General features: G+C 58.6%; 1 protein-coding gene across 12 annotated transcripts in view; it reads right to left on the bottom strand.

Annotated features, from left to right (window-relative positions):
- ATP2B2 (ATPase plasma membrane Ca2+ transporting 2) overlaps positions 1 to 23668 on the bottom strand; it is a 354925-nt gene that overhangs the window by 59710 nt on the left and 271547 nt on the right. For all 12 annotated transcript variants that reach the window (XM_044755363.2, XM_070492453.1, XM_070492452.1 and 9 more), the window contains 3 exons: positions 20080 to 20277; positions 13311 to 13568; positions 12172 to 12297 (listed from right to left, as the gene is read on the bottom strand). In XM_044755363.2, coding sequence (XP_044611298.1) covers positions 12172 to 12297; positions 13311 to 13568; positions 20080 to 20277 — 582 coding nt within the window. The remainder of the gene's footprint in view (positions 1 to 12171; positions 12298 to 13310; positions 13569 to 20079; positions 20278 to 23668) is intronic.

Raw genomic sequence — 23668 nt, 5'->3', positions numbered from 1 at the left:
CAGGGTAGAGAGGGCCCTTTGGTCAGAGTGGCTCCACTTTATTCATCTTTGGGGTTTCCGTGTCAGCTTCTGTTTGACAAGAGAGCCTTGTTGCTACTGTGAGGCAGGCCTCTCCACCGTGCAGGCTCAGGGAGCAACGTGGCAGAGAGAGGATAAAACGCAAAGAAGACTCATTGAAAATGTGGTCTGTCCCTACAACAGAGTCTGGACACATGGAGCATGTACGACGGAGTCTGTACACGTGGAGAGTCTGTATACATTGAGTGTGCATGATGGAGTCTGTACATATGGAGTGTGAGTGACGTAGTCTGTACACATGGAGTGTGCATGATGGAGTCTGTACACATGGAGTGTGTATGACAGAGTCTGTACACATGGAGTGTGCATGATGGAGTCTGTACACATGGAGTGTGTATGACAGAGTCTGTACACATGGAGTGTGCATGATGGAGTCTGTACACATGGAGTGTGAGTGACGTAGTCTGTACACATGGAGTGTGCATGATGGAGTCTGTACACATGGAGTGTGTATGACAGAGTCTGTACATATGGAGCGTACATGATAGAGTTTGTACATACGGAGTGTGCATGATGGAGTCTGTACATACGGAGCGTGCATGATGGAGTCTATAGATATGCAGTGTGCATGATAGAGTCTGCACATATGCAGCATGCATGATGGAGTCTGTAGATATGCAGTGTGCATGATGGAGTCTGCACATATGCAGCGTGCATGATGGAGTCTGTAGATATGCAGTGTGCATGATGGAGTCTGCACATATGCAGCGTGCATGATGGAGTCTGTAGATATGCAGTGTGCATGATGGAGTCTGCACATATGCAGCATGCATGATGGAGTCTGTAGATATGCAGTGTGCATGATGGAGTCTGCACATATGCAGCGTGCATGATGGAGTCTGTAGATATGCAGTGTGCATGATGGAGTCTGCACATATGCAGCGTGCATGATGGAGTCTGTAGATATGCAGTGTGCATGATGGAGTCTGCACATATGCAGCATGCATGATGGAGTCTGTAGATATGCAGTGTGCATGATGGAGTCTGCACATATGCAGCGTGCATGATGGAGTCTGTAGATATGCAGTGTGCATGATGGAGTCTGCACATATGCAGCGTGCATGATGGAGTCTGTAGATATGCAGCGTGCATGATGGAGTCTGTACATACGGAGTGTGTATGACGGAGTCTGTACATATGGTTCAGCCTTAAAAAGAAGGCAATTCTGACACATGCTACAACATGGATAGACCTTGAAATGATGCCAAGTGAAATCAGCTAGTCATAAAAGGACAAAGAGTGTATGATTTCACATGCATGGGGGCCCTAGGGTAGTCAGATTCAGAGAGGCAGAAAGCAGCATGGGGATGCCAGGGGCTGGGGGAGGAGGGGGAGCTGGAGTCCCATGGGCTGCAGTTTCAGTTTTGCAAGATGAAAAGAGTTCTGTGGATGGATAGAGGTGATGGTTGCCTAACAACATGAATGTATCTAACGCCACAGAACTGTACACTTAAAAATGGTTAAAAGAGTCAGTTTTATGTTACATATATTTTTCTATGATAAAAAAATTGGAAAAAACATACAAAAAAAGAAAAAACAAACTGCTGGAGCCATGGCCTTTCTGGGGAAACAGGTGACCCCAGGGAGGGTGGCTGGGACCAGCCCGGGAATCGACGGCAGCGACGACAGCCGGGTTTTGACAGTGGGAGGCGCAGCACGGCTGGCCCTTCATCCTCAGGCTGGAGCTGGGGACGCGCGGCCACTGCATCCCGCCCAGCAGCCCTCACAGAACCGACGGGCCACTCACAAAACAGAGCTGGCCTGTCCGGCCTACTGGGCCTGGGTGGTGGCGTCTGCAGAAGGCCAGGGCCCCATGGAGGCCCCCTCAGCCCCTCAGGGACTTTGTTTTGTAAAGAATCTAGATATGTGAAGTTTGGCCCGTCAGGCACCCACTTTTTTCTGGTTCTAATTTTTACCACTCTGGATAGAAAGTTCTCTACAACACAGCTGTGTCTCCTTCCAGAGAGAAGGAAGAATCTAGTCCTGGCCTGGGGCAGTGGCTCAGGCTGCCTCAGGCTGCACAGTGAGAACTGTCTACAGACAGGGTCCGAGGGCTGACGGCCACGCACGCTGACCCCAACACCAAATGGCCTCGGGGACCTGCTTCTTGACCTCTGTTCTGATTGTCAGAGTTTTCCCTTCTTTCGCCTCAACACTGACGGCCACTTCTGCCTGCTTCGGGGAACCTAGCCTCTGACAGCCTTCTCTTTGTCTCCCAAGTTGCTTCAGACTCGCAGTCCCGGTCAACAGCTTCATGAGAACCGTGCGCAGAACGGATGAGTCAGGACTCCAGCACTTTCCTGAAGCGAGGAGCCCACTCTTGCTGTTCAAGAGGCTTCGCCCACTCCTTCCCTTTCCTTCCAGGATCTGAGGGATAGTTTGAGATTGCGTGTGTGCACGTGTGTGCATGTATGCATTTGTGTGTGTGCATGCGTGTATGGTGTTCTAGCCTCTTGTCCTCTAGGGTCTCAGGACCTTAAAGTGCTTTACAGACAGACAGACTCTCCAGTGAGTTCCTTTAAAGTAGGTAAAGGTCAGTCCGTCCATCCTCTGATGGGTAAACCAAGTCACGCAGGCTCCCTGAGGGGGCATGAAGCCCGCCGAGCTGTAACAGAACGCAGATTTTCAGATGGCGAGCTCTTTAGCTGGCTCCCTGGCCGTTCCTAGGACAGAAGGACAGTGCTCTTTTGTCCCTGGGCAGGGAATAGCAGGGACCACAGGATGAGCTCAGGCCTGGTGTCGTCCCATCACAGGAGACCCTGGAGCCAACTAGCTGCCAAGAGGCACAGACAGGGAGAACCCGGCCCCACACCAGGACCCGGGGAATTATAACTTGCTGACAAAATGCTTTCTCGTGCAGCGGCCCACCTTGTGCGGGGGCTGGCAGGAGGGGTTGTTCAATATGGGCATATTAGACAGAGGAGGACACTGAGAGGTCACGGGGTGGGGGCACTGAGACCTCTAAACATGAGGGATGAACACACTTCTCTGCATTCCCAGTGTAGACAGCAGTGTCGGTAACCAGCGCCACCTCCTCCAGGATACATGCTCTGCGCGGGCCTTGTGCTGAGCCCATCACAATCGTCTCAGCGGTCCTCACACTGGCCCTCGGTTTACAGAGGAGGAAGCTGAGGCTCAGGGAGAACTGGCATGCCCTGGGTTGCCAGCTGGGGAGGGGCAGAGCCCAAATTTGAACTCTCCCCTTTCTCTCGGGCCTGTCCTTGGTCACACACCACTCCCCCTAGGAAACGAGGCCCTCACATCCTGGAAAATGTGGGCTGGCCACAGTTGAGGCTGTTCCCCACCTTCGCAGCCCTAGGCGGGATGGAAAAAGATGCAGGGGGCCAATTTCCACCCAAGCTAATCAGACCCCAAATCACTTTCTGATCTCATCACTGCCATCGCAGGAGGAGCTGGCAGCTCTGCACTGGGAGGAGGGAGGAGGGAGGAGGGAGGAGGAGGATGGGGAGGCAGCCCAACACAAGGACATGGGGACCTGGGCGAAGACACAGCATGCCCCCTGCCCTGCCTCAGATGAGCCCCCAGGTGGTCCTCCAGGCCCCAGCATGGGACCGGAGCAAGGAGCTGGGGCATCACCCTCCTCCTGTGGTCCTCTGCACCCCAGCAGCCCCCAGCCTCTGCTCTGACCTCTGTCCCCCAGCTCAGACACCCTCAATAGCTCCCTGAAGCCCAAATGCCTCAGTCAGTGCCCCCTGGGTCGGACCTCAGCCTTCTTCTGGCCCTTGACCTCTGACTCCTGCCCTGTGGCCTCTGCCCTGGGAGCATGCACAGCTCACCCGGCCTTTGTGTCCAGGCCCTTCCTCGTGCCCCAACTTTGCTCACACAGTTACCTGAATGCCCTTCCACCTCTTGTCCAAATGCCCCTCCTCTTAGGGGGCCTTCTCTCACCCCCACAAGGGGACCTCCCCTCTCTCCTCTGACCCATCCCCTGCGGGTCCCGTGGGCTGCTTCCAGGCCTGGCCCCCCACTAGACTGTGGGAACTCTTGAGGGCAGGCTCTGGGTGTGAGTAACCCCCAGCAGAGCCTGGCTTCTCGCTGGCCCTCCAGCACCTTTTTCACTGTTCCCCCTTCTTTATCAGGCAGGACCCCCACAGCCCCTCAAGCCATTTCATGGTTTCACAAAGGGGCCCATTCACCTGCCCCACCTGCTCCCGCTCCCCACTGGGCGTCTCCCTCCCCTCCTGGGAGCTCGGAGCCTGGCTGCCCCTCCCACCAGAGGAATAACCAAGGGACCAGGTCACCACCCGCTCCAGGACCCCTGCAGAGGGCAAAGCTTAACAGCAAGGCCTGCTGCTCTAATGGTGGAACCACAGGCACTCAAGCCACTGGTCGGCTGACTAAATGCCTCCGAGGAAACAGCAGGGTCTTTGCTGGGGGCAGAGGCGGGAGCCCTCAGGTGTGGGGGCCTCGGCAGGGCCTCACACAGGACCTCACTGTCCACGGTCTTTTGGGCACCATCTTGTGGCCCCCAGATCCCCTAAGCTCCCACGGACCCCTCAGAATACACAAGCACGGTGGCTGGATAGAGAGGGCCCTGGGCTGAGAGGGGGACCCGGAGCCAGTGTGGCGTCTGCTTCTGATCTGCTGTGTGACCTGAGGCCAGCCCTCTCCTCTCTGGACCTCAGTTTTGTCCTCTGCAAAATGGGCAGGTCTGGCTTGGTCACCACCTCAGCGATGAAGAGTGGGCACCCCGGGCCCCAGGGAGACAGGGGCCACTCCTGGGTGGCATAGGGCAGCTTCCACTCAAAGGCTGCACCTCAGGGGAGAACGGCTCAGATGGGGCCCCAAGGCCTCTGCGGACAGACTGCGCAAAGGTGGGGTCCCCTGCCCGGGGCCCACTCATTCGCTGGACGGACAGACATGGTGGAGGGCCGACTCCGCCAGGCCCCAGGGCCTGCAGGGAGGGTCCCCGTGGTCCCTGCCCCCCAGGAGCTCGCAGTCTCATTGGGGTTGAGGGGCATGGACAGGCACACGGGGCCACAACATAGGACGGCAGAGGCCCAGTGGCTCTCAGGCTGAGGGGGGCAGCCCGGGTGGAGGTGGAGGCGGGACGGTGCTCGACCGAGCTCGGCTCATGAAGGAGGGTGGGGGGCTGGATGGGGGAGGCCCAGGGGGGGCGCAGAGCTGGGTCTGTGCTCGGTGTTCAATAGGGAGCCACTGAAAGGATTCTGGGGGAGGAAGGAAGAGAACCAGTCTTTACAGAGCGTCCCGAAGCGTCAGTTCTGTCTGAGCTGCTGTCACCACCACTCCGCAAGGTCACGACCTCTTGCCCCCACTTCATAGGCAGGGAAGCGGCTCAGAGAGGCCGGCCCGCCCCCAGCCAGGAGGGCAGAGCTGGGGTTGGAGCAGGTGTGTGGCTCCAGCCTCGTGGTCTTCCCGCCATGGAGGTGGTGCGCAGACCCAGGGACTGAGACGGGGCAGGAGAGCACTGGGGGCTGTGTCACCACCTGGCTCCCTCCCTCCATCCATGAGAGAAAAGGAGCTCAGGCCCAGGGAGCACGGGGCTCCCGCTAATGGGACACCCTGTCCTGCCCACTGGAACCTTCATCCTGTGCCCAGGGAGGGGAGTTCTGTGGCCTTTGACCCAGCAGCAGAAGGTGAGCCAGAACCTTCCCGACTGCAGGTTCAAAGCCCGCCTGTGCCTCAGACTGCTCTGAGCAGCAGGAAATGGTCCCTTAGGTCTGGTCCAGACGTTGGCTGTTTCGGGGCCAAAACATCATATGGTGGCAAGTGGGGTGCGCAAGTGGGGTGCGCTGAGCCCCCACTGGCAGAGCTGGTGGGGCCTAGTTTTACAAAATGAGGATTCAGAGCCCAGAGAGGGCAAACAACTGACTGAGGTTGCACAGCGCATGAGGGACAGGCGGGGGCTCGAACCCAGGGCTTCTCTCTGGACAGGGAGAGGGGAGAGGTCCTGTCTTCTAAAAGGTCTCTTTCTCGGCGGGGATGTGAAGAAGGGGTAGAGGCTGTTTCTGGGGATTATTATCAGCCTCCAGGACAGGCGCCGAGCAAAGCCAATCTGATTCCCAGCCCAACACAGTTCTGTCACAATTATTGTGATCAATGCAGTTAATAACAGTAATAAAGCATGCTTGCAGAGCCCTAGACAGTCGGCAAAGCATTTCAGCACCCACAAGCCCACCCCCCTCACAACAGCCCTGTGAGGTAGGTTTTGGCACAAGCACAACCCTGAGCCCCTCCACCACCCGCGGCCTCCCTGGCTCAGAGAGGTTGAGTGATGGCCCAGGGTCACACAGCTGTGAGTGGTGGAGCCGGGACTTGAACCCGTGCTCTATCCACTACACCCCGCTGCCTCTCATGGAGAAGAGGCAGGGTAGTGTAATGGAGAGAGCGCGGGCCGAGCGGCAGACTGGGCCTTCCTGCAGTCACGGTGTCATCCTAGGCTCCCTGGAGGTGGCGGCAGTGGCGGCAGGTCCACTCAGCAGGGTGGGCAGCAGGCCCAAGAGGGTTTGCCGATGTCCTGTGCAACTTTGTGCTGTTAACGCTCTGGCTCCAGGTTGATGGGGGGGGGGGGGCCGTCCTGAGGGGCTCCAAGCCAGTGGGCTTGCTGGAGCCAGGCCCCGCTGCTTTTAAGAACAGTCCCCAGCCCTGACCTGGGCCCCAGGTCCCTGCCCCTTCCACAGCCACATCGATGGCACCTCGTCGTTGGTTTTCCAATGGAAGTCACTGTGAGATGCTTTAAACAGGCCGTGCTCCTGGGTCACGGTCACAGGGCCCTCGGAGGCGGGCTCGCGCACGGGGGCTGCAGAAGGATGACGGGCTGGGCGGCCGGAGGGCTGGGGTCTTGCTCTGCCCTCTGTGGGGCCTGATGCTCCTGCTCTGGGCCTCGATTTCCACGGCTGCAAATCAGGACAAGACCAGGGCGCTCCAGGGATCTGTGACTCTCCTGAGAGGCTGCAACGTCACAGTCTGGCATTCGTTTCTCCTAAGAGGGAGCATCGCGCCATGGGCCTCTCACAGGGGCTCCCGACCCAGGAGTGTGACAAACCACGGCCTCCCGCGAAGTCCAGGGCAGGCTGGGACCAGCCCCGTGTTACGGGGGCTGAAGAGGCAGGACGTCCCAATGCCACACAGGGTCCTGCAGTTGGTCCCGGCCTGGAGGATGCCGAGGGGACCGTCGGGGGGACGTGAGTATGGGCAGGATGCTAGGTGACAGCACGGCATCAACGAAGAGTTTCCTGACTCGATGGCTGGGCTGTGGCCACGTGCAGGACTGTGCTTTCCCAGGACACAGGCCTGCAGGGTGAGGGGCAGGGGGCCGGCACGTCTGCAGGCTGAGGGACAGCGAGGCTCCAGAGAGCGCCAGGCACGGCGGGAATGGCGGGGGTCCGAGAGGAGGGCGTGCAGGCGTTCTCTGTACTATTCTCACAACTTCTCTGAAAGTTTGAAATGATCTTAAAACACAGAGCTAAAGACCAACAGGCCCAGGTGAGAGTTTGCACCCAGGGCCCACCCGGCTGCTGCCTCACTCACACAGGCTTTTAAAGAACTGGAATTTCTCGTTCACACGCATACGTCAGGAGATTGTACACGGAAATCGGGCTTTCCGGCTCCCGGGCGCAGCGAGCATTGCAGCCCCGCTGGGCTCCCTATGGAGGTGGCTGTGATCCTGGACATCTCTGGTCCGCCTGCACGGGAGCCACTGCAGCAGCCTGAGTCCGCCTCTCCGTCCTGGGCGGCGAGCCGCAGGCCTTCAGGGTTCCTTGTGCCCTGAGCCCTGGACCTCTGAGGCTTTCTGAAGGCGGGTCTGCCCCCATTTGTCAGATGGAGGCTGAGGTCCCGAGGGCAGAGGTCATGGCAGAGCTGACGGAGGGCCAGGCCCCGGTGTTCTGTCTCCCAACACCATGCTCGCTCCACACCAGCCGCCCCGACACCAGCCCATGCACAGAGGACAGTCACACCTGTCTGTGCATGTGGCCCCACAGCAGCCCTGTGGGGGACGTGGCAGGGGAGGCCTCCCCCCGGCTCCCCACAGAGGCCCAGGGAGGCGAAGGCACTGTCCAGGGTCACAGGCAGGGCACGGCTGGGCCAAGGGGCCCAGAATCAGAGTGTACTCTGTGCTCCTTTAGGCTGAGCCAGCGGCCAGATGCCACTAGGGGGGTTTCTAAACCAGGAGGACCCCAAAGGTGCCCCGTGTTCCACCAACACAAAGGCACGTCAGCCGTCTGTGTTCCCCGAGGGTCGTCTGAGCAGAGGGCCAGCAAGGCCTCCCGGCACAGGGAAAGGAGCCTGCAAATGGCTGGTGTCGAGCACAGAGCACGGGGAAGAGAGCAGTCCAGGAAACCCCCTGGAGGAGGCAGGCTCACGCCAAAGGAGGGGAGGAGCCAGATGGTGCAGGGAGCGGGCAGCCCAGGGAACGGGGAGGGGGGACATCCTAGATGGAGGGAGAGAGGGGGGATGGACGCTTCGACACGACCTCACCAGCTGGGCTTACCCCGCATTTTACAGGTGAGGAAATGGAGGCTCAGAGAGGGTCAGCAGCTTGTCCACGGTCTCCCAGCCAGAGAGGGGCAGAGTCAGAATCTGAACCCAGGCCTATTTCACCCTCAGTCCAGGCTCTGTCCGAGGACCGGAAGGGAGCCAGGCCGCCTGGAGCATCCCTCCGCTGCCGGCACCGTGCTGGCAAGGGGCTTCCCCCCTAGATCACAGACCAGGACGCCCCTGTTGTCCTCACAGGTAAACTGAGGCTCAGAGAAGACAAGCGACGTGCCCGAGGCCACACAGCAAGTTCATTCCAGAGCCCAGGTCCAGCTCAGCCAGCCCACCTCTGCTCTTTCTAAACACAGCATGGCTTCTCTCTTCACTCTGGCTGAGAATGCCTGGGCCCCAGGGTGTGTGGGGCCGGGGCTGGAACTGGGCACGGCCTCCCACAGCCTCTGGCTCGGGCCCTGCTGCGTGGACCCATCTGGGGAGGGATCGACATAGAAGCCCATCACGGAGGTGTCCACCCACACACGGCCAAGGATGGGAGGGGCCCATATGAGAGAGGCGTTCCATCTGCCTGGGTGGGGGGACCGTGGATGGGTTTTATTCTTTATTTTATTTGAGATGGTTTGCGCGGTGCAAGACTCAGTGAACATTATGAGGCTGTGTCTGAACGGGCCAAGCACAGAGTGGGAGTCTCAGGCTGAAATGGGAGTGTCAGGCGGCATGGGGCGTGACTGCCCCAGGGCAGTGGTGGTCAGAGAAGGCTTCCTGGAGGAGGCGAGGCCTGAGCAGATGGGTGAGAGTTACATGAGGAAGGGAGAAGGCGTCTGGGAGGAGGGAAGAGCCTTAGCAGAGGCAGGGCCCAGGGAAGGAGGCCATGTGGGTTTACAGCGGAGGCACAGGGTGAGGATAGGTGTGATGGATCTGTGACTCTCACGGCTGGAGGGCATTGAATGCAGCGTCCACTCAGTGCTTGGGCCTACTCTACAACTCCTCTACCCACAGCCTGTCCAGGTCCCGCTCACACACAATCAGTGACGGGGGGCTTACTACCTTCCAGGCAGCGTCTTTTATCCTAGAACGGTTCTGCCTGCTACAGAATTCTTCCCTTTCCAGCTGGACTGCTCTCTACGGGGCCAGCTATGCCCCTTTCTCACTATCTTCTCCCCACGGGTCTGGGCTATGCCCCTCCCTACCCCGCACACTTGTGTTTCTGATATCAGCCCTGCAGCTAGTTAGTTCACCCTGCTCTCTGGCCATCTCTGCAGGTCCTGACTCCTGCTTTCCTTCTGCCACCCTCCCCGGGCTTGCGGTCTCAGCAAATTTGATGGGCGCACTGTCCATACCGTGACCGGGAAGGCCTCTAGAAACCGTCCACCAGATGACCCGTAACCCAGGACTCGGCACGCACCCACCGACACCTCCTGGCCTTGGCCCACCAGCTCCATCCTGCGCACGGGGCATGGTGGGTCAGCAGCTGCCTTCTGGCATCTGGAGGCCCAGGGTCTACACCATCTACCCCCGCTTCCAGCCAGATGCATACGTCGAGACCAAAGCAGCTGGTCCGCCTCGACTGGCAGCTGATGCCCAGTCCATCTCTGCCCCGCCTGTGTCTTTCCAGGGTCCCTCTGCACCTGTGCCCACTTCCTCGGCTGGTTCAAGATGCTTCGCATCAGTGATTCTGAACATTTTCTCTCCCCAGCCTCCTGCCATGTAACTGCTCATCCTCTCCCTTTTCCAAACCGTCTGGAACCTGCATCGTCCATCCACTCTGGCCCAGGGCCTCCTCGCCACTCCTACTGACCTGGATGACCCACAGACCACTTCTCCCAAGGATGACCTCTCTTTGCAACCACTGCAGCCTGGAGGTGGGAACCAGGGCCGCAGGGCTGCACCCTCTCACTGAGCTCTCATGTGGCCCTAAGTTCCAGGAGGGAATTCAAGGCTCTCCATGATCCCTTGGTCAGATCCCAGGACCTTTGCACTTGCTGTCCCTCTGCCTGGAATGTTCTTTCTTCTCATTGTTCTGGTTTCAGCTCAAATGCGATCTCCCCAGAGGCCTTCCCTGACCAGCTAAGCTCCCTTCCTCGGAGTCTCTACATCACAACAACGGTATAATGTCTTCCTCTGACTTATCACCATCTGAAACAACTGGGCACACTTGCTTGCTTGTTCCTTTATTGTCCATCCCTTTTACTAGATTCTAAGCTCCAGGTGGACAGAGATCTTGTTTGTCCCGTTAACCTCTGGCACACAGTAGGTGCCTAATAAATGTCGGTTGAATAAGTTCTGGATCAATAAATGTCCCAGCCCCGAGCCTCACTTCTCTCTACCGTCCTGCCCTGCAGCCCTCTTGTTTCTCTTCTCTGCATTTCCAGGACACCCCACACTCCTCCAGATCTCTGTGCCTTTGCACATGTTTGCCTCTGCTAGGAGGGTGGTTTCTCCACAACTCTGCTGGGTGAGCTCCTATTCACCCTTTAAAACCTAGCTCAAGTCCACCTCGTCTGGGTAGTTCTGTTTCCTTCTTGGCTTTCTCGCACCTTCCTCCCTCCTCTGCTGTGGAATCAGCTGTGTGCAGGTCTGTGCCCCCAGCTTATCTGGCTGGGGGGAGGGTCTGAGTCACCTGGGGGGCCCAGAGCTCAGTCCAGCACCAGGACCAGAGTGGCTGCTCAGAGACAGTTTGCTGAGCACCACTGGCAATGAGGCCTTCTGGGTGTCCCTGCTGGGGAAGGGCTGTTTCATCTGGCTGGTGCCTCACCGCTACAGGGTCTCCCCACCTCCTCCCTTGCTCCCTGCAGCAGCCAGAGTAAGGTTTTTAAAATGGAAATGTGATCAGCTCACTGCTTACGACCATTCCAGAGAATCCTCATCACACAGAGAGAATTTCCAAACTCCTGACCATGGCCCACAAGGCCTGACATCTGGGCCCTCCATCCTTTCCATCTTGCTTACAATCCTCCAGCATGGTCCTGCCTCAGGGCCTTTGCACTTGCTATTCCCACTGCCTGGCATACACTTCCCCTGGGAAGTCACAAGACCAGCTCCTTCTCATCATTCACACCTTGGCTCACGTGTGGCCTCCCCGGCCTCCCAGCCACCTGCCTTCCATTGCCCGGCTTTATTTCTGTACACCTGTCACTCGCTGGAATGCTCGCCTTGTCTGTCTCTCCTCCTCACTGCACCACAGCTCCTCAGGGTGGGGGTCTCGTCTGCCTCATTCCTTGCTGTATCCGCAGCACCCAGCCCAGTGCCTGGCACACAGCAGGTGCCCAAAATGATTGCCGTCTGACCAATTCTCTCACCCCTGATGAGAACGGCTTCAATGTTTCACTTTCCAGAAAACCAAGTCCCCAGAAGGCAAGTTCCACAGGGTGCGCATTCTTTGTCAGTTTATTCCCTGTGCTCTCCCCAGGGCCCGGAGCAGAGCTGAGTGCACAGTGGGCTCACTGTACATTTGTGGGGGAGAAGGGAGGGAGCGCCCATTTGGGGCTGAGCTGGCCAGAGATCGGGAGCCAAGGACCGAAGCCTCCGGACCCTCCAGCCTCATGAGGGGGACGCAGGTGCCCCCTCTGCACGGGGGCAGGACCGGCAACGGGAGGGAGCCCACGGCGGGCCGCATCTCACCTGACAGCAGCATGGGGTCCTTGTCCACGGACTTGCGCACCTGGTCAGACTCCCCGGTCAGGGAGCTCTCGTCGATCTTGAGGTCATTGCCCTGGATGAAGAGGCCGTCGGCAGGGAGGAGGTCACCTGGTGGGGCGAAGGGCAGAAGAGTCAGGGGGCTCAGGGGGCTGGAGAGGCTGGGACATCCCCTTAAAGGGGTGAGGGTTCTAGGCGAGCTTCACTACTGGGGACCGGCAGCCCAGAGCTCCTGGGTGCAGGAACCACGATGGCGCCCACCACAGGTCAACAGGCAGCGCCAGCTGGGGCCGAGGCATCGGTCCACGGCCTGGAGGGCCGAGGTCGGGCCCAACAACAATCCTAGCTCCAGTGGGCACGTCCTTCAGTTTATAAAGTGCTTCTCTTGGCTGGGCGTGGATTTCGGGTCTGGTTTTCCCAACGACTCATTCTTCTCTGGTCTCACCTACAGTTTGGGGAAATCCTTTTGGAAGGGACTGGTCTGCCTTGGTTGAGCTGGGGAGACCCCAAGTCAGGCTCATTATCAGAGGAAACCACACTCCCTAGGACTGCCCTAGGGGGGACACTCCCATCTCTCCCCCATCTTCCGCCTCTACTCACCCAGGACATTCTCACTGACATGCCCTTTGGCAACAGCCTGACTCCTTTCCCATGCCAGTATCAGAGGTCCAGAATGTTCGCTCACCCACGACACTGCCTATAACACCTTCTCTAGCCCAACAACCATCCACCAACAGCCAAACCAGAGACGGGCAATGAATTTCATCTCATAGACCCCTTCTGAGTGTTAGTGATCCTTGGGGTGTTGTGTGGAGAAGGCTTCTGAGGCTATATCTAGGCTCTGAGTTGTGATTGATTAGTAATGTCTGCTATGGGTGGAGGCTTTGCGAGAGTGGTACATGTGCCATGTATTTGCCATTCCTGATTTAAATGGATCCCGGAATCCTGCCTTCTCCAGGAAGTAGACTTCCGCCTCCCAAAGGATCTCAGAATCATTGTGGTGTGGGACCAGCCTTCAGGGACCCACCCCTCTCCCTCGGCCAGCCTCTCCAGGTCTGCCTGGCCTATCCCGCCTCTGCCCCAACTCCAGCTCTAGCCTCCAGCTCTGCAGCTGGAACACTCACCATATTTGACCTGAGCAATGTCTCCAACCACAATCTCGGCCACGGGGATCTGGACCACCTGGCCCGCCCGGACCACAGTGAACTTCTGCTCCTGCTCGATGCGGCTCTGCAGGCCCCGGAACTGTTTCTCTTTGCTCCAGTCATTGAAGGCCGTGACCAGGACCACACAGATGACCGAAAGGAGGATGGCGGCCCCCTCGATCCAGCCCGCCTCCGCCTCCCCTTCATCCTCTGCTCCGCCCTGGGCTGTCGCGCATCCTGCAGAGGGCAGAAGGAGGCAGGCAGGGTAGGGTCAGCCAGGCAGGAGGGGCCCCACGGCCTGGATTTAAATCTCAGCTCCGTTAAGTAAAACCCAGACGATCATGGTCCATCTATTCATTGTGCCTGGGCGCCAAGCCCCGCGCCTCACACAGACGGTCTCGGAGGGCTCACTCTGCCCCTTTCACATGTGGAAGCTGAAGCCTCTTAGAGAAGCAATGTGCTCACACTAGGAAGGGCAAGGGGGAGCGGGAGGGTCAGGCTTGGGAGCCTCCGGTCTTAGCCATGTCGGTTTCCCGCCTGTGTTCTAGCTGTGAGCTCTTGGGTAAACAACTTCACCTCTCTGAGCCTCAGTTTTGTCGTCTGTAAAATGGAGAGAATATTCTTTATCTCAGGGCCCTAGGGTGAGGGTTGAAATTGAATGAGGTGAGGTCCCTGGCGTCTTCGGCACAGACCTGGCACAGAGGACAGGCCTGATTCACGGGAAAAGAGAAAAAGTGAGGATGGAACAGAATGAAGGCAATCAACTCTGCACGTGCTTCAAGGTCAAAGCGCAGTTTTGCTGAGGTCCTTTCCTTCCATCCTTCCAGCCAGCGGCAGGCAGGTCTCCAAGCTGGGGGCAGGACCACAGCCCTGGACTTGCCCTCCGACCAGCTGGTCCTGAGCCCACTGCCGCCCCTTCACCATCCTGGGCGGGTCCTCGCCCCCCTGAGCCGCAGCATCCTCGTCTGGGGCCACCTGGGCTGTGGGAGAGGAAGGCGGACGCTCCGGCCTCGCTCAGCACGCACGGGTTCTCCCTCTGCCGGGTCGGATCTGAGCCCCGCTGCACAGCGAGGATGCCAACGCTCCGTGACCCTGCACCCCACGCCCTCCACCACTGAACCTCCCGCCCTGGGAGGCCTGCTGAGCCCACCGTGTGCAAAAAAGAGAAACAAAACCCGCCAGACACGCCTAAGGCAAAGGCTCAGACTCCGAGAAGGTCCTGCCCACGCGGAGCCGAGCCGGGGGCCTGCCCAAGACCCTCTGCTGGCCCAGCCTCTGCATCCGCACAGGATCCACAGAGGGAGAGGTACCACCCCCGTGAACAGATGGGGAAACTGAGGCCCAGAGAGGCGAGGGGACAGCCCAGGGCAGTGCTTCAGCCAGGCCTAGCCCAGGCCCTTTTTCACACTGGGGGTGGGGAACGGCCCCTTCCACGGAGAGTGATGTGAGCAGCATCTGACTATCCACTCCCGGAAAACTCAGAGCGGTTCCCTTCTGTGGGGGCTGGGCAGGGGGCTGGGCCATTTGCAAGGTCTGCTGTGTGCCAAGCATTCGCTTTAATTCTCAAGCTGGCTGAGAGAAGGGAAGCAGTTCAGAGAGGGACCGCAACTCACCCAGGGTCACACAGCAGATCTGGAGTTGGAATCCAGGCCTGGAATCTGACCCTGGCCCTGGCCTGCCTACCGCCCCAGAGCCCAGTGGCCCCCTCTGCTGTGTACCGGCTTCATGTGGGAAAGTAGAAAACGTTGCCAAAGACCCACGGCTGACTGTCTGGAAGTCCAGCTCAGTCCCAAGGAAGACAGAACGGCAGTTTCAAGAGACCCCATCAGGCACCTCTGGGAAGCAGGGTCAGAAGCAACATGGTGAGAAGCCAGGGGGTACAGGGAGCGTTTCTTGGCCCCCAGCTCCTTGGAGGGTCAAGGCTTGGTGGGTGGCCTGGGCTTGGACCGGTGCAGTCACCGCGGCCCAGCAGCGTGTGTCGCTGGAGCACGCCACATCTTCTGCTGAGCCAGCTGCTCCCTCAGGCTGGTAACAACCACGTCACCGTGTGGGGTTCTCAGAGCCACTTCTCTTTCCTTGGGAATTGCAGATTTTCTGATAATTTTAAATGTTTAACTGGCCCAGCCCTCAGGGGCAATGAGAATCATAATTGTGCTAATGGTAAGTGACACGGGCCAGTCCCGAGTGCAGATCCCAGTTGTGCTCCTCCCTGCGTGTGCCCGCGAACGAGCCACTGAACCCTGTGCCTCGGGGCTCCCGTCTGCAAAACAGGGTGGCGACAGGCGCTCCCTCCCAGGTGGCTGAGGGGACCCGGGGGATGGCCCGCGTGGAGCCTTGGCCCTTGTCACCGGGATCCGGCTGGACGCAGCACAATGTGAACACGGGAGGACGGGACGAGGGGGAGGGCACCAGGAGGAGTCCCCATGCTGGGAGCACAGGTGAACCTGGCTGATGGAAACCTGGCATGGGGAGCTGCGTCCTCTCGGACTCGGTGACTCGGGACACAGAGCCCTTCCCTGCGTGGCTGGTGCCCATCCGCTGCCCGGCACAGCTCCGTGAACGGCAGGGCTGTTGGTCCCTCGCAGTGCACTTCGTCAGTGTGCCCATTAGTTATGGAGCCTTTAGCACATGTAGAGACAGCCCAGGACAACGGAAAGCCTTCCGGCTCTGGAACTGAAAGACCTGGCTTCAAACGCAGGCTCTGCTGTGTGACCTTGGGTAAGCGACTTGGCCTCTCAGAGCCTCAGTTTAGACAGCTGTAAAGCAGGATGACCCCAGGCACTTTGGCAGGCCAGGCCTGGTGTATAATGGGCACATGATAAACCTTGGTCCTCTCCCTGTTTCATGAGCAACTCCCCTTGGACTGGCTCCTGGGAGCCCCGGGTATGGTGGCCAGTGGGCTCCACACCCTGTTCCCTGACCCCAACCTGCCTGCCGCCCTGCAGAGCGATACCCAGCAGCCTCGGGGCCCCGGAGGGTCCTCACTCAGCCAGCAGAAGCCATGAGCTTTCACGTCCTTTTGAGAACCATCTGGGGGACACACGGTGCCCGGGGCCAGGCCAGGGAGTGGCGGTGTGACCGCCGGGTGCTGCCCCTGGTGCAATGAGGGGGAAGAGATGAGGCAGGGGAAGGAAGAGGCAGTGGGAGGCCCTGCCGCGCTCTCCCCTGGGGTCCCCGCGGGCTGGAGCAGAGCAGGATCTGGAGACTGTGACCCGCTCTGGACCTGGGGTTTTCCAGGGTGTGGCCTTACACCGTCTGTGTGACCTTGGGGAACCCAGTTGGCCTCTCTGGGCCTCCTTCTACTTCTTCAGCAGTAAAACGAGGAAGCTGCTTCCTAGGTGGTTACCAGGGCCTGGCATCGAATAAGGGCCCTCAGAACTGGTCACGCCATGAATGTTTTCTAAGCATCTACCATGTGCCTGTCACTCTGCTGGCACTCTGGCACCAGGGGAGCACTGGGTATGCCAGTCCCAGCCCTGCCACAAACATGCTGTGTGACCTCTGACAAGTGTCTGGAGGTCTCTGAGCCAAGAAAGCTCAGGGACGGGCTGTGGGTGCTGCAGGGACTCTATTGCTTGGCAGTCCATCATCAGCACCATTTTATACGTAACTGATGAAGCCTGAGTCAGACCCGGCAGGGGGTGGCCTGGCAGCACGGAAGGTCCAGAGCTCAGAGCTCAGGCCCGGGTCTGGGTGTCGGGGAGGATGAGCATAATCACAAAGGGCAGGAAGTGCTCTCTGGGGCTAGGCGGTGTGCAGCTGCCCTCACTGACCCAGAGTGGGGCCTGAGCCAGTGTCTCAGCTGGAGGCTGGGTGAGCAGTGGAAAGAACCAGAAGACTTGGGTTTAACATCCAGCCCTACCGCCTACAAGCTGTGTGAGCCCAGGCAAGTCCTTCCCCTCTCTGGGCCTCGGTTTCCACCTGTCCAGGACGGAGGTGACGGCAGCCGTCTGTCTGGAGGGCTGTGGGCAGCCTCCTCCTGGCACATACCTGGAGCTTGATCCATGCTCCACCCGCCCTCTGAGGTCCCCTCTTGCACTGAGTTGGGTCACATGAGGCCACTTACCCGGGTGGCACTGACTCAACCCTGTGCCTTTCTGAGGAAATGCAGCGGAGGGACAGGAGCGAGGGCTCGGCAGCCAGAACGGCTGGGTCTGAGTCACGCTTCCGCCATTTCCCAGACTGCGACCTAGCAAGTCGTCCCTATCTCAGGGATAATAATAGCACTACCCACAGCGTTGTTGTGAGGGTCAAATGACCTTCCACCGTGAGAGTTCCCAACTGGCGATGCCTATCAAACTGTAAGAATAATCGTTATTATCATGCTTTCGTGTTGCAGCCTTAGCTTTGTTCAAGGCTTATTCATGTAGCCATGTACACTCTTCCTCTATATTCTCTATGAAACGTCTGCAAACAGTGCTGCCCGTTATGCATCTCTTATAACACCCTATGTGAAAGGTCAGCCCAGAATTCACTGTCAGGGGACATGCTATCTTCCTAAAGAACTGTTTTTCCTCCTTGTTGATAACTTGGGCTTATGCAAATCATCCTAATTCCCTTTCTGCCTTGGCTGCCAGGAAGCCCAAAGCCAAATTTAAATCTCAATCACTGTAGCAAGTATAGTTAGTTTATTTGCTTCTGTTCCTTTCCTGTCTGGCTTTCTGTTTGACCTGATCTTGTGAGATGTGTCCTTCTTGTGTCTTTAAACACTCTTTGGAAAGAGGTCATATGGAAAAAAAATCAACCTAGTAACATCACGGATAAAATTGAGGTAGCTGGCCTCATAGACTTGATTTTCAGTTTCTCTGGCAACTCTGGCTTGGGAGGAGGTGGGGAGACAGATGTTCAAGGGACCTCACAGACTTCCTGCTTGTTTGGGGAAAATGAGGCCCATGATGGTTATTTCTTATTTGCTCTTCACTTTCCATGTGCCTGCCTGAAGCAGTGAACATAGTAGGACTATCTATTTACACAGCCCATTCCTTAGGAAATATCGAGGCATAATTAATAACCAAGACAGCTGTTCGCAATATCCTACTAATGCAAAATCAGATTACAAAACAATTCTAACAACAAAACAATATGTCTTATGTGATCCGATGTCCCACAGAGTATGTGCGTGCATCTCTCTCTCTCTCTATCTATCCGTCCATCTGTGTGTCTGTCTGCCTGTGTGTCCAGGCATCTCCAGTGGGTAGAGGCCGGCGGACTTTGCCGCACGAAGCAGAGCAGCCGTGGAGCTGGCAAGGCCCTGGCCCCTGGCAGGTGATCGGCGTCTGGAGCGAAGGGAAGAGTGGAGCCCAGGTTTGCCATCAGGAGGCCCACGTCCTGACCTGGAGAAGAGGGGGTTTGCTCCAGAAGCCCCCCGGGTGAGTGGGTGGTGCCTCCTCCACCCACGGAGCAGCGTCCCACTCAGAACCTGGGGACGGAGGTCAGGACGCCGCCTCGAGACCAAGGCTCCTCATGCGGGAAAACACTGTCAGCATCAGCCCACAAGCGTGCGCGTTACCCTGAGCCGACCCCGGGGTGGGGACATGAGAGGAAGGAGAGGCGCAGGGACTGAGGGTCCTTCTCACGCAAGGCACAAAGGACGAACGCAAGGGGAAGACGCACGGAAGGAAGCCCAGGGCAGGTCCAGCACCCACAGGGCACCTTCCGTGTGTCAGACACTGGCCACATGTCCCTTTATCACCTCCTCATCATAACCCTTCCAGGCGAGGCCATTCGCCTTGTTCTGCAGATGAGGAAACTGAGGATCAGAGAAGGAAAGTGACTTGCTTCAGGTCACACAGCTGGGAAATGATGGAGACAGGATTCTAACCCAGGGGGGTCTGACTTCAGAAACTATGCCTTCGACCATTTATTCTCCTTCCACACCTGGCGGGGTGTGTAAGGGGGAGAGGGAGATGGTTTTCCTGAGGCAAAACATCCCATCCTCATCTTCTAGAACAGAGGTCGGCAAACTTTCTCTGTAAAAGGCCCGAGAGGAAATATTTAGGCTCTGCGGGCCGTACGAAAGCAGGAGGTGAGCCCAATCTGGCCCGCGGGCCGCGGTTTGCCAACCACGTTCTAGAACGTCAGGGCAAGGAGCTCTGACGTCACCATGAGTGTTCCCCGCGGCTGCAGGCCTCAAGGAGCGGCCGACCTGCGGTTCTGAGGAGACGCCAGGCTCGGAGCTGAACGGGGTCCCTCAAAGGCTGGAGCACCAGGGGGCCCCGGGACCGAGGGGGCCCTTAGTCAGTGGGGCTGAAGCACCGTCAGCCCAGAGTGTGACAGATCCAATGGGTAATAGATAGAGATTCGGGGGCCTTGTCCTCAGATGTGGGCATGGGGAGCCCTCAGAGAGCAACCTGGACAGAAGTCCAGGGCTCTGCCCAACAGAACCGACTCTCTCAGAGCAGCCTGGACAGCGGTGTCTGTAACGAGCTGCATTGAGAAACCTGAGGACTCTATCAGCTGGGCGACCTCAAGCAAGTTAACGCACTTCTCTGTGCCTTGGTCTCCTCATCTTTAAAATGGGCATAATCATGGCCCCGACCCCACGGGGCTGTTCGTAGGACAACATCTCAGAGCAGAGCTTGGCATGCTGTAAGTGCTCAATAAATGCTCACTACAATTAGGTCTATTGTTGGTCCAACCCTCGCATTTCACACACGGGAAACTGGGGCGTGGGCTGTGGGCCTCGGTTTCCTGGCCGAGGGGCGGTGGTTGTGAGCCCCGCGCAGGGCGGGCTGTCCTGGCCCCTCACCTTCGTTGCCCTCGCCGGGCGGGTGGTAGAAGGACAGCCCCAGGGAGATGATGGCGGCGATCTCCAGGATGATCAGCGTCACGTCCTGCAGCGCTTCCCACACGAGCTGCAGGAAGGTTTTTGGCTTCTTTGGAGGTATAAAATTCTGCCCAAAAATCTGCTTCCTCTTTTCCAGGTCTGGAGCGGTGCCCGGCAAACCTGTGGAGAGAGTGCAGAGAGGTTGGCCTGGGGGACGTTCCGGAATCGTCCCGAGCGGGGCCGGCCCCACTGCAGAGGGCAGAGGGCAGAGGGCAGAGGGCGCAGGAGGAGAGGGGAGGACAAGGCAGGGCGCGTACAGGCGCCAGCCGGGAGCCTGCACCCAATGCCCGCTCCGGGCCCAGGGGCTCCTGTGACCTGCCAGAGACACTGCAGGGTAGGGTGCAGAGTGACCCCCAAAACGGTACGTCAACATCCTGACCCCTGGAACCTGTGAATGCGACCTGAGGAGAAAATGGTCTTTATTGACGTAATTGAGTTAAGGATCCGGAGATGCGATCACCCTGGGTTATCCGCATGGGCCCTAAACCCGGTGACAAGGGTCCCAGAGAGACAGGAGGGGAGAAGGCCAGGTGAAGACGGAGGCAGAGATTGGAGTGATGTGGCCACAGCCAAGGAACGCGCGGAGCCACCAGACGCTGGAGGAGGGGAGGATGGGAACGTGCCCTCCAGCCGTGGAGGGAGCATGGCCCTGCGGACACTGAGACTCTGCAGACAGCGAGACTCAGGACTTCCGGCCTCCAGACCCATGAGAGAGTTCTCCTGTTCAAAGCCACCCTGGTTGTGTCACTTGTTGGGGCAGCCAGGGGGAGCGGGCGCACCCACGGGGCTGCTCATGCCCACAGCCTCACTCCTGCTGTGTTGCCCGCCTGCCCCTTCCATGAGCACAGCCCCAGGGGATCCCCAGCCCAGGCCCCTGCTCTCTGAGCCTCGCGTCCTCCTCTGCACTGGGATGCAGGTGGCTCCCGACCCATGGGTGGTAGTGAGCATCTCGTGAGAGAACCACGCAGTCAGCCGGGTTCCCTGAGCCCTGCCGTGTGCCTGGCACCATCCTGGACACTGGGACAGAACTGCGAGCAGGACAGATGTGGTGCCCGCCCCGGGCAGAGAGCCATGTGCTGTGCCTGAGCTGTGCGGGGGGTGGCAGACCCAAGGCCGATGCCAGCGGTCTTGGCCGTCTCCCCCAGGTCACTGGTGTCCCAGGAGAGGAGCCTCAGGGATCCGCTGCCCCGGCAGGACCTGGGAGCCCAGACAGGTTGCTCAGAGCTGGCTCCCTCCACCCCACTGTCTGCCGGCCCCTCCAGGACCACTGCATCCCCCTGCTCCTCTCCTGCCTCTGCTGCTCCCCCGTCATCCCACGTCACCGGTGTGTCATGTAACTGTTCCATAACAGGCACGCTGGCACGCTTCCAGCCTTGCTCACGCTGCTCAGTGAGTGGGCCAGAGCTTTCCTTCCGTCCACATGGCAAGCCCGCGCCTAGGCCCTGTGCTGGGAGCCTGCCCCTCCACCCAGACAGAGGGCACCTGCCTGCCTGGCTGCACGGCCCGCACCCCTGCGGGACTCACCTGTTCACTGGCCTTGGGGGCAAAGACCGGTCTGATTCCTGTCCCCAACCACCTCAGAATCCTCCCACCCACTAGACGCAGGTGACATGCCCGAGTGTTACGAGGCTGGCCTGGGGTGTCATTGCAGGGAACACAGCACAAATGAGCCCCCAGAGGTGGGCAGTCAGTCCTGTCCCCGCGGCTAGCCCAACCCGAGCTCACCTGCAGCTTAATGAGGACAGCTGGGGAAGGGACCGGACGGGGCAGAGAGGGGCACACCCCCCAGTGGACCTCTGGCCTCTGTCCACTCCAGGCAAGGGGGAACCTGGAGGGATCTCCAGAACAGCACCACTAGCGTGCTGAGGTTGGAGCGCTGGAACATTCTGCGGTTACAGTTACGGGGCCGAGCGGTCCAACTCCACAGGGCTCCAGGACCTGACAGTCTGTCATCTGTTGGCCTGTTCACCCGTTCATTCTTTCAACCTGTGCTTCTCGGGCCTCCACCCAGTGTCCCGCCTGTGCTGTGAGAACGAGGAAGCCCAGAGCCGGGGTATGTCCATTTTATGGATGGGGAGACTGACGCCTTTGTGAGAACAAGCTGCTGCCTTGGGGCAGCTCCTGGGCCCTGAGAACCCAGGTCAGCCCTGCTCTCAACACAAGGAATTGTTGCCTCCATCTTCCTCTGCCGGGGTGGCCATCTGGAATATCCACATGCAGAGCAAGCAGGCGGGACGTAGCGTGACTCTAGAAACTGCAGGAAGGTTCCTCGTCTTCCATCCTCTGTCCAATTCCACGCACAGCCAGCATCTGAAACTCTTCCCCTTGCCTTCAATCCTTTAACTAAAAGCTCCAGTTCCTTTAGACTCCCTGGGACGGGGAAGCCATCATCTGTTCTGGACACCATGGTGTGAATGAGTTTCAGGCTTTTTCCTGGGAGTGGGTTTTGATAAGAGGAAGAAGGCAGAACTCAAGAGGGTGGTGGGCCTCTGAGGGAGGGGGCTACGCCCAGTTAACACTGGCCTGTTATAGCTGTTTGCTGTGCCTTTGGCCAGCTAGTTCCTTTCTCTGAGCTTCAGTTTCCCCATCTTGACAATAGGAGAGTTCAATCCTCAGGGCGGGCCCTGAGGATCCCAGGGGTTCCAAGGTCTGCAGGCCCTAAAGTGGTCTTCCTGGGGCTGTCCACATTTTGGGGCTCCTCATAGGGTTTGGTGTAAATAAAGGGTTTGGCAGCAAAGAGCTTGGCGAGGGTGGGGCCAGCCCACATCCCAAGCCCCTCCTGATTGATTCAAAGAGAGACAACGCTCTGACTGTTCTGAAGGCCCGTGACTCAGATGTTCTGGAGTCTACAGTATGACTAGTTGAAAACGGGCACGTTTGCTAGTTCTGGGTCTGGCCATGGCTCAGGGGTTCCGTCATGCTGGGGATCCACAGGCCTGGCATTGAGATCCTGGGCCCTGCGACAGTGAACAGGGCAGAGTCTGCAAATTCGAACGGCTGTGAGGGCCAGGCGGGTTTTGTGAACGAGTGAGGTGGGTGAGCGGGAGACGACAGAGCGTGGTGGGGACTGGGGCAAAGTGAAGAAGCTCAGCCTTCTAAAAGGGGGCGGCTACCTCTCAGCTCCTGTGCGGGAATGTGGGCCAGTGTGGCAGATCTTCTGACGGTCTAGGAGAAGCTGGACACTTGGAATTTGATGTAAAATCTCTCCACTAAAAATATTCCAGGGCTGAATACAACACATCCGTGAGCTGGATTCGGCCCCCGGGTTGCTGGTTTGACACCCCCAAGCCTATGGGTTGGGAAGCAGGGGGGGAGGCCGGAAGGGTGAGGGGCCTGCGCAGAACAGCCTCTGTTCCTTCCCCCTGTCTCCTGGGCCGCCTCCTCCCCAGCCCAGTCCTGGCCCGCTCCCCAAGGCTTCCACAAGCCCCTCCGTTGTTCAGAACCGATAGCTCCTGGAATAAAAGTACCTGTGTGTTCTGCTGGGGCCGTCCCCACGGGAGAAACTGCTAGG

This window comes from Equus asinus, chromosome 21 (assembly GCF_041296235.1).
Source record: "Equus asinus isolate D_3611 breed Donkey chromosome 21, EquAss-T2T_v2, whole genome shotgun sequence".
In the NCBI taxonomy this organism is placed as follows: Eukaryota; Metazoa; Chordata; class Mammalia; order Perissodactyla; family Equidae; genus Equus; species Equus asinus.
This window is presented reverse-complemented; position numbering and strand designations above follow the sequence as displayed.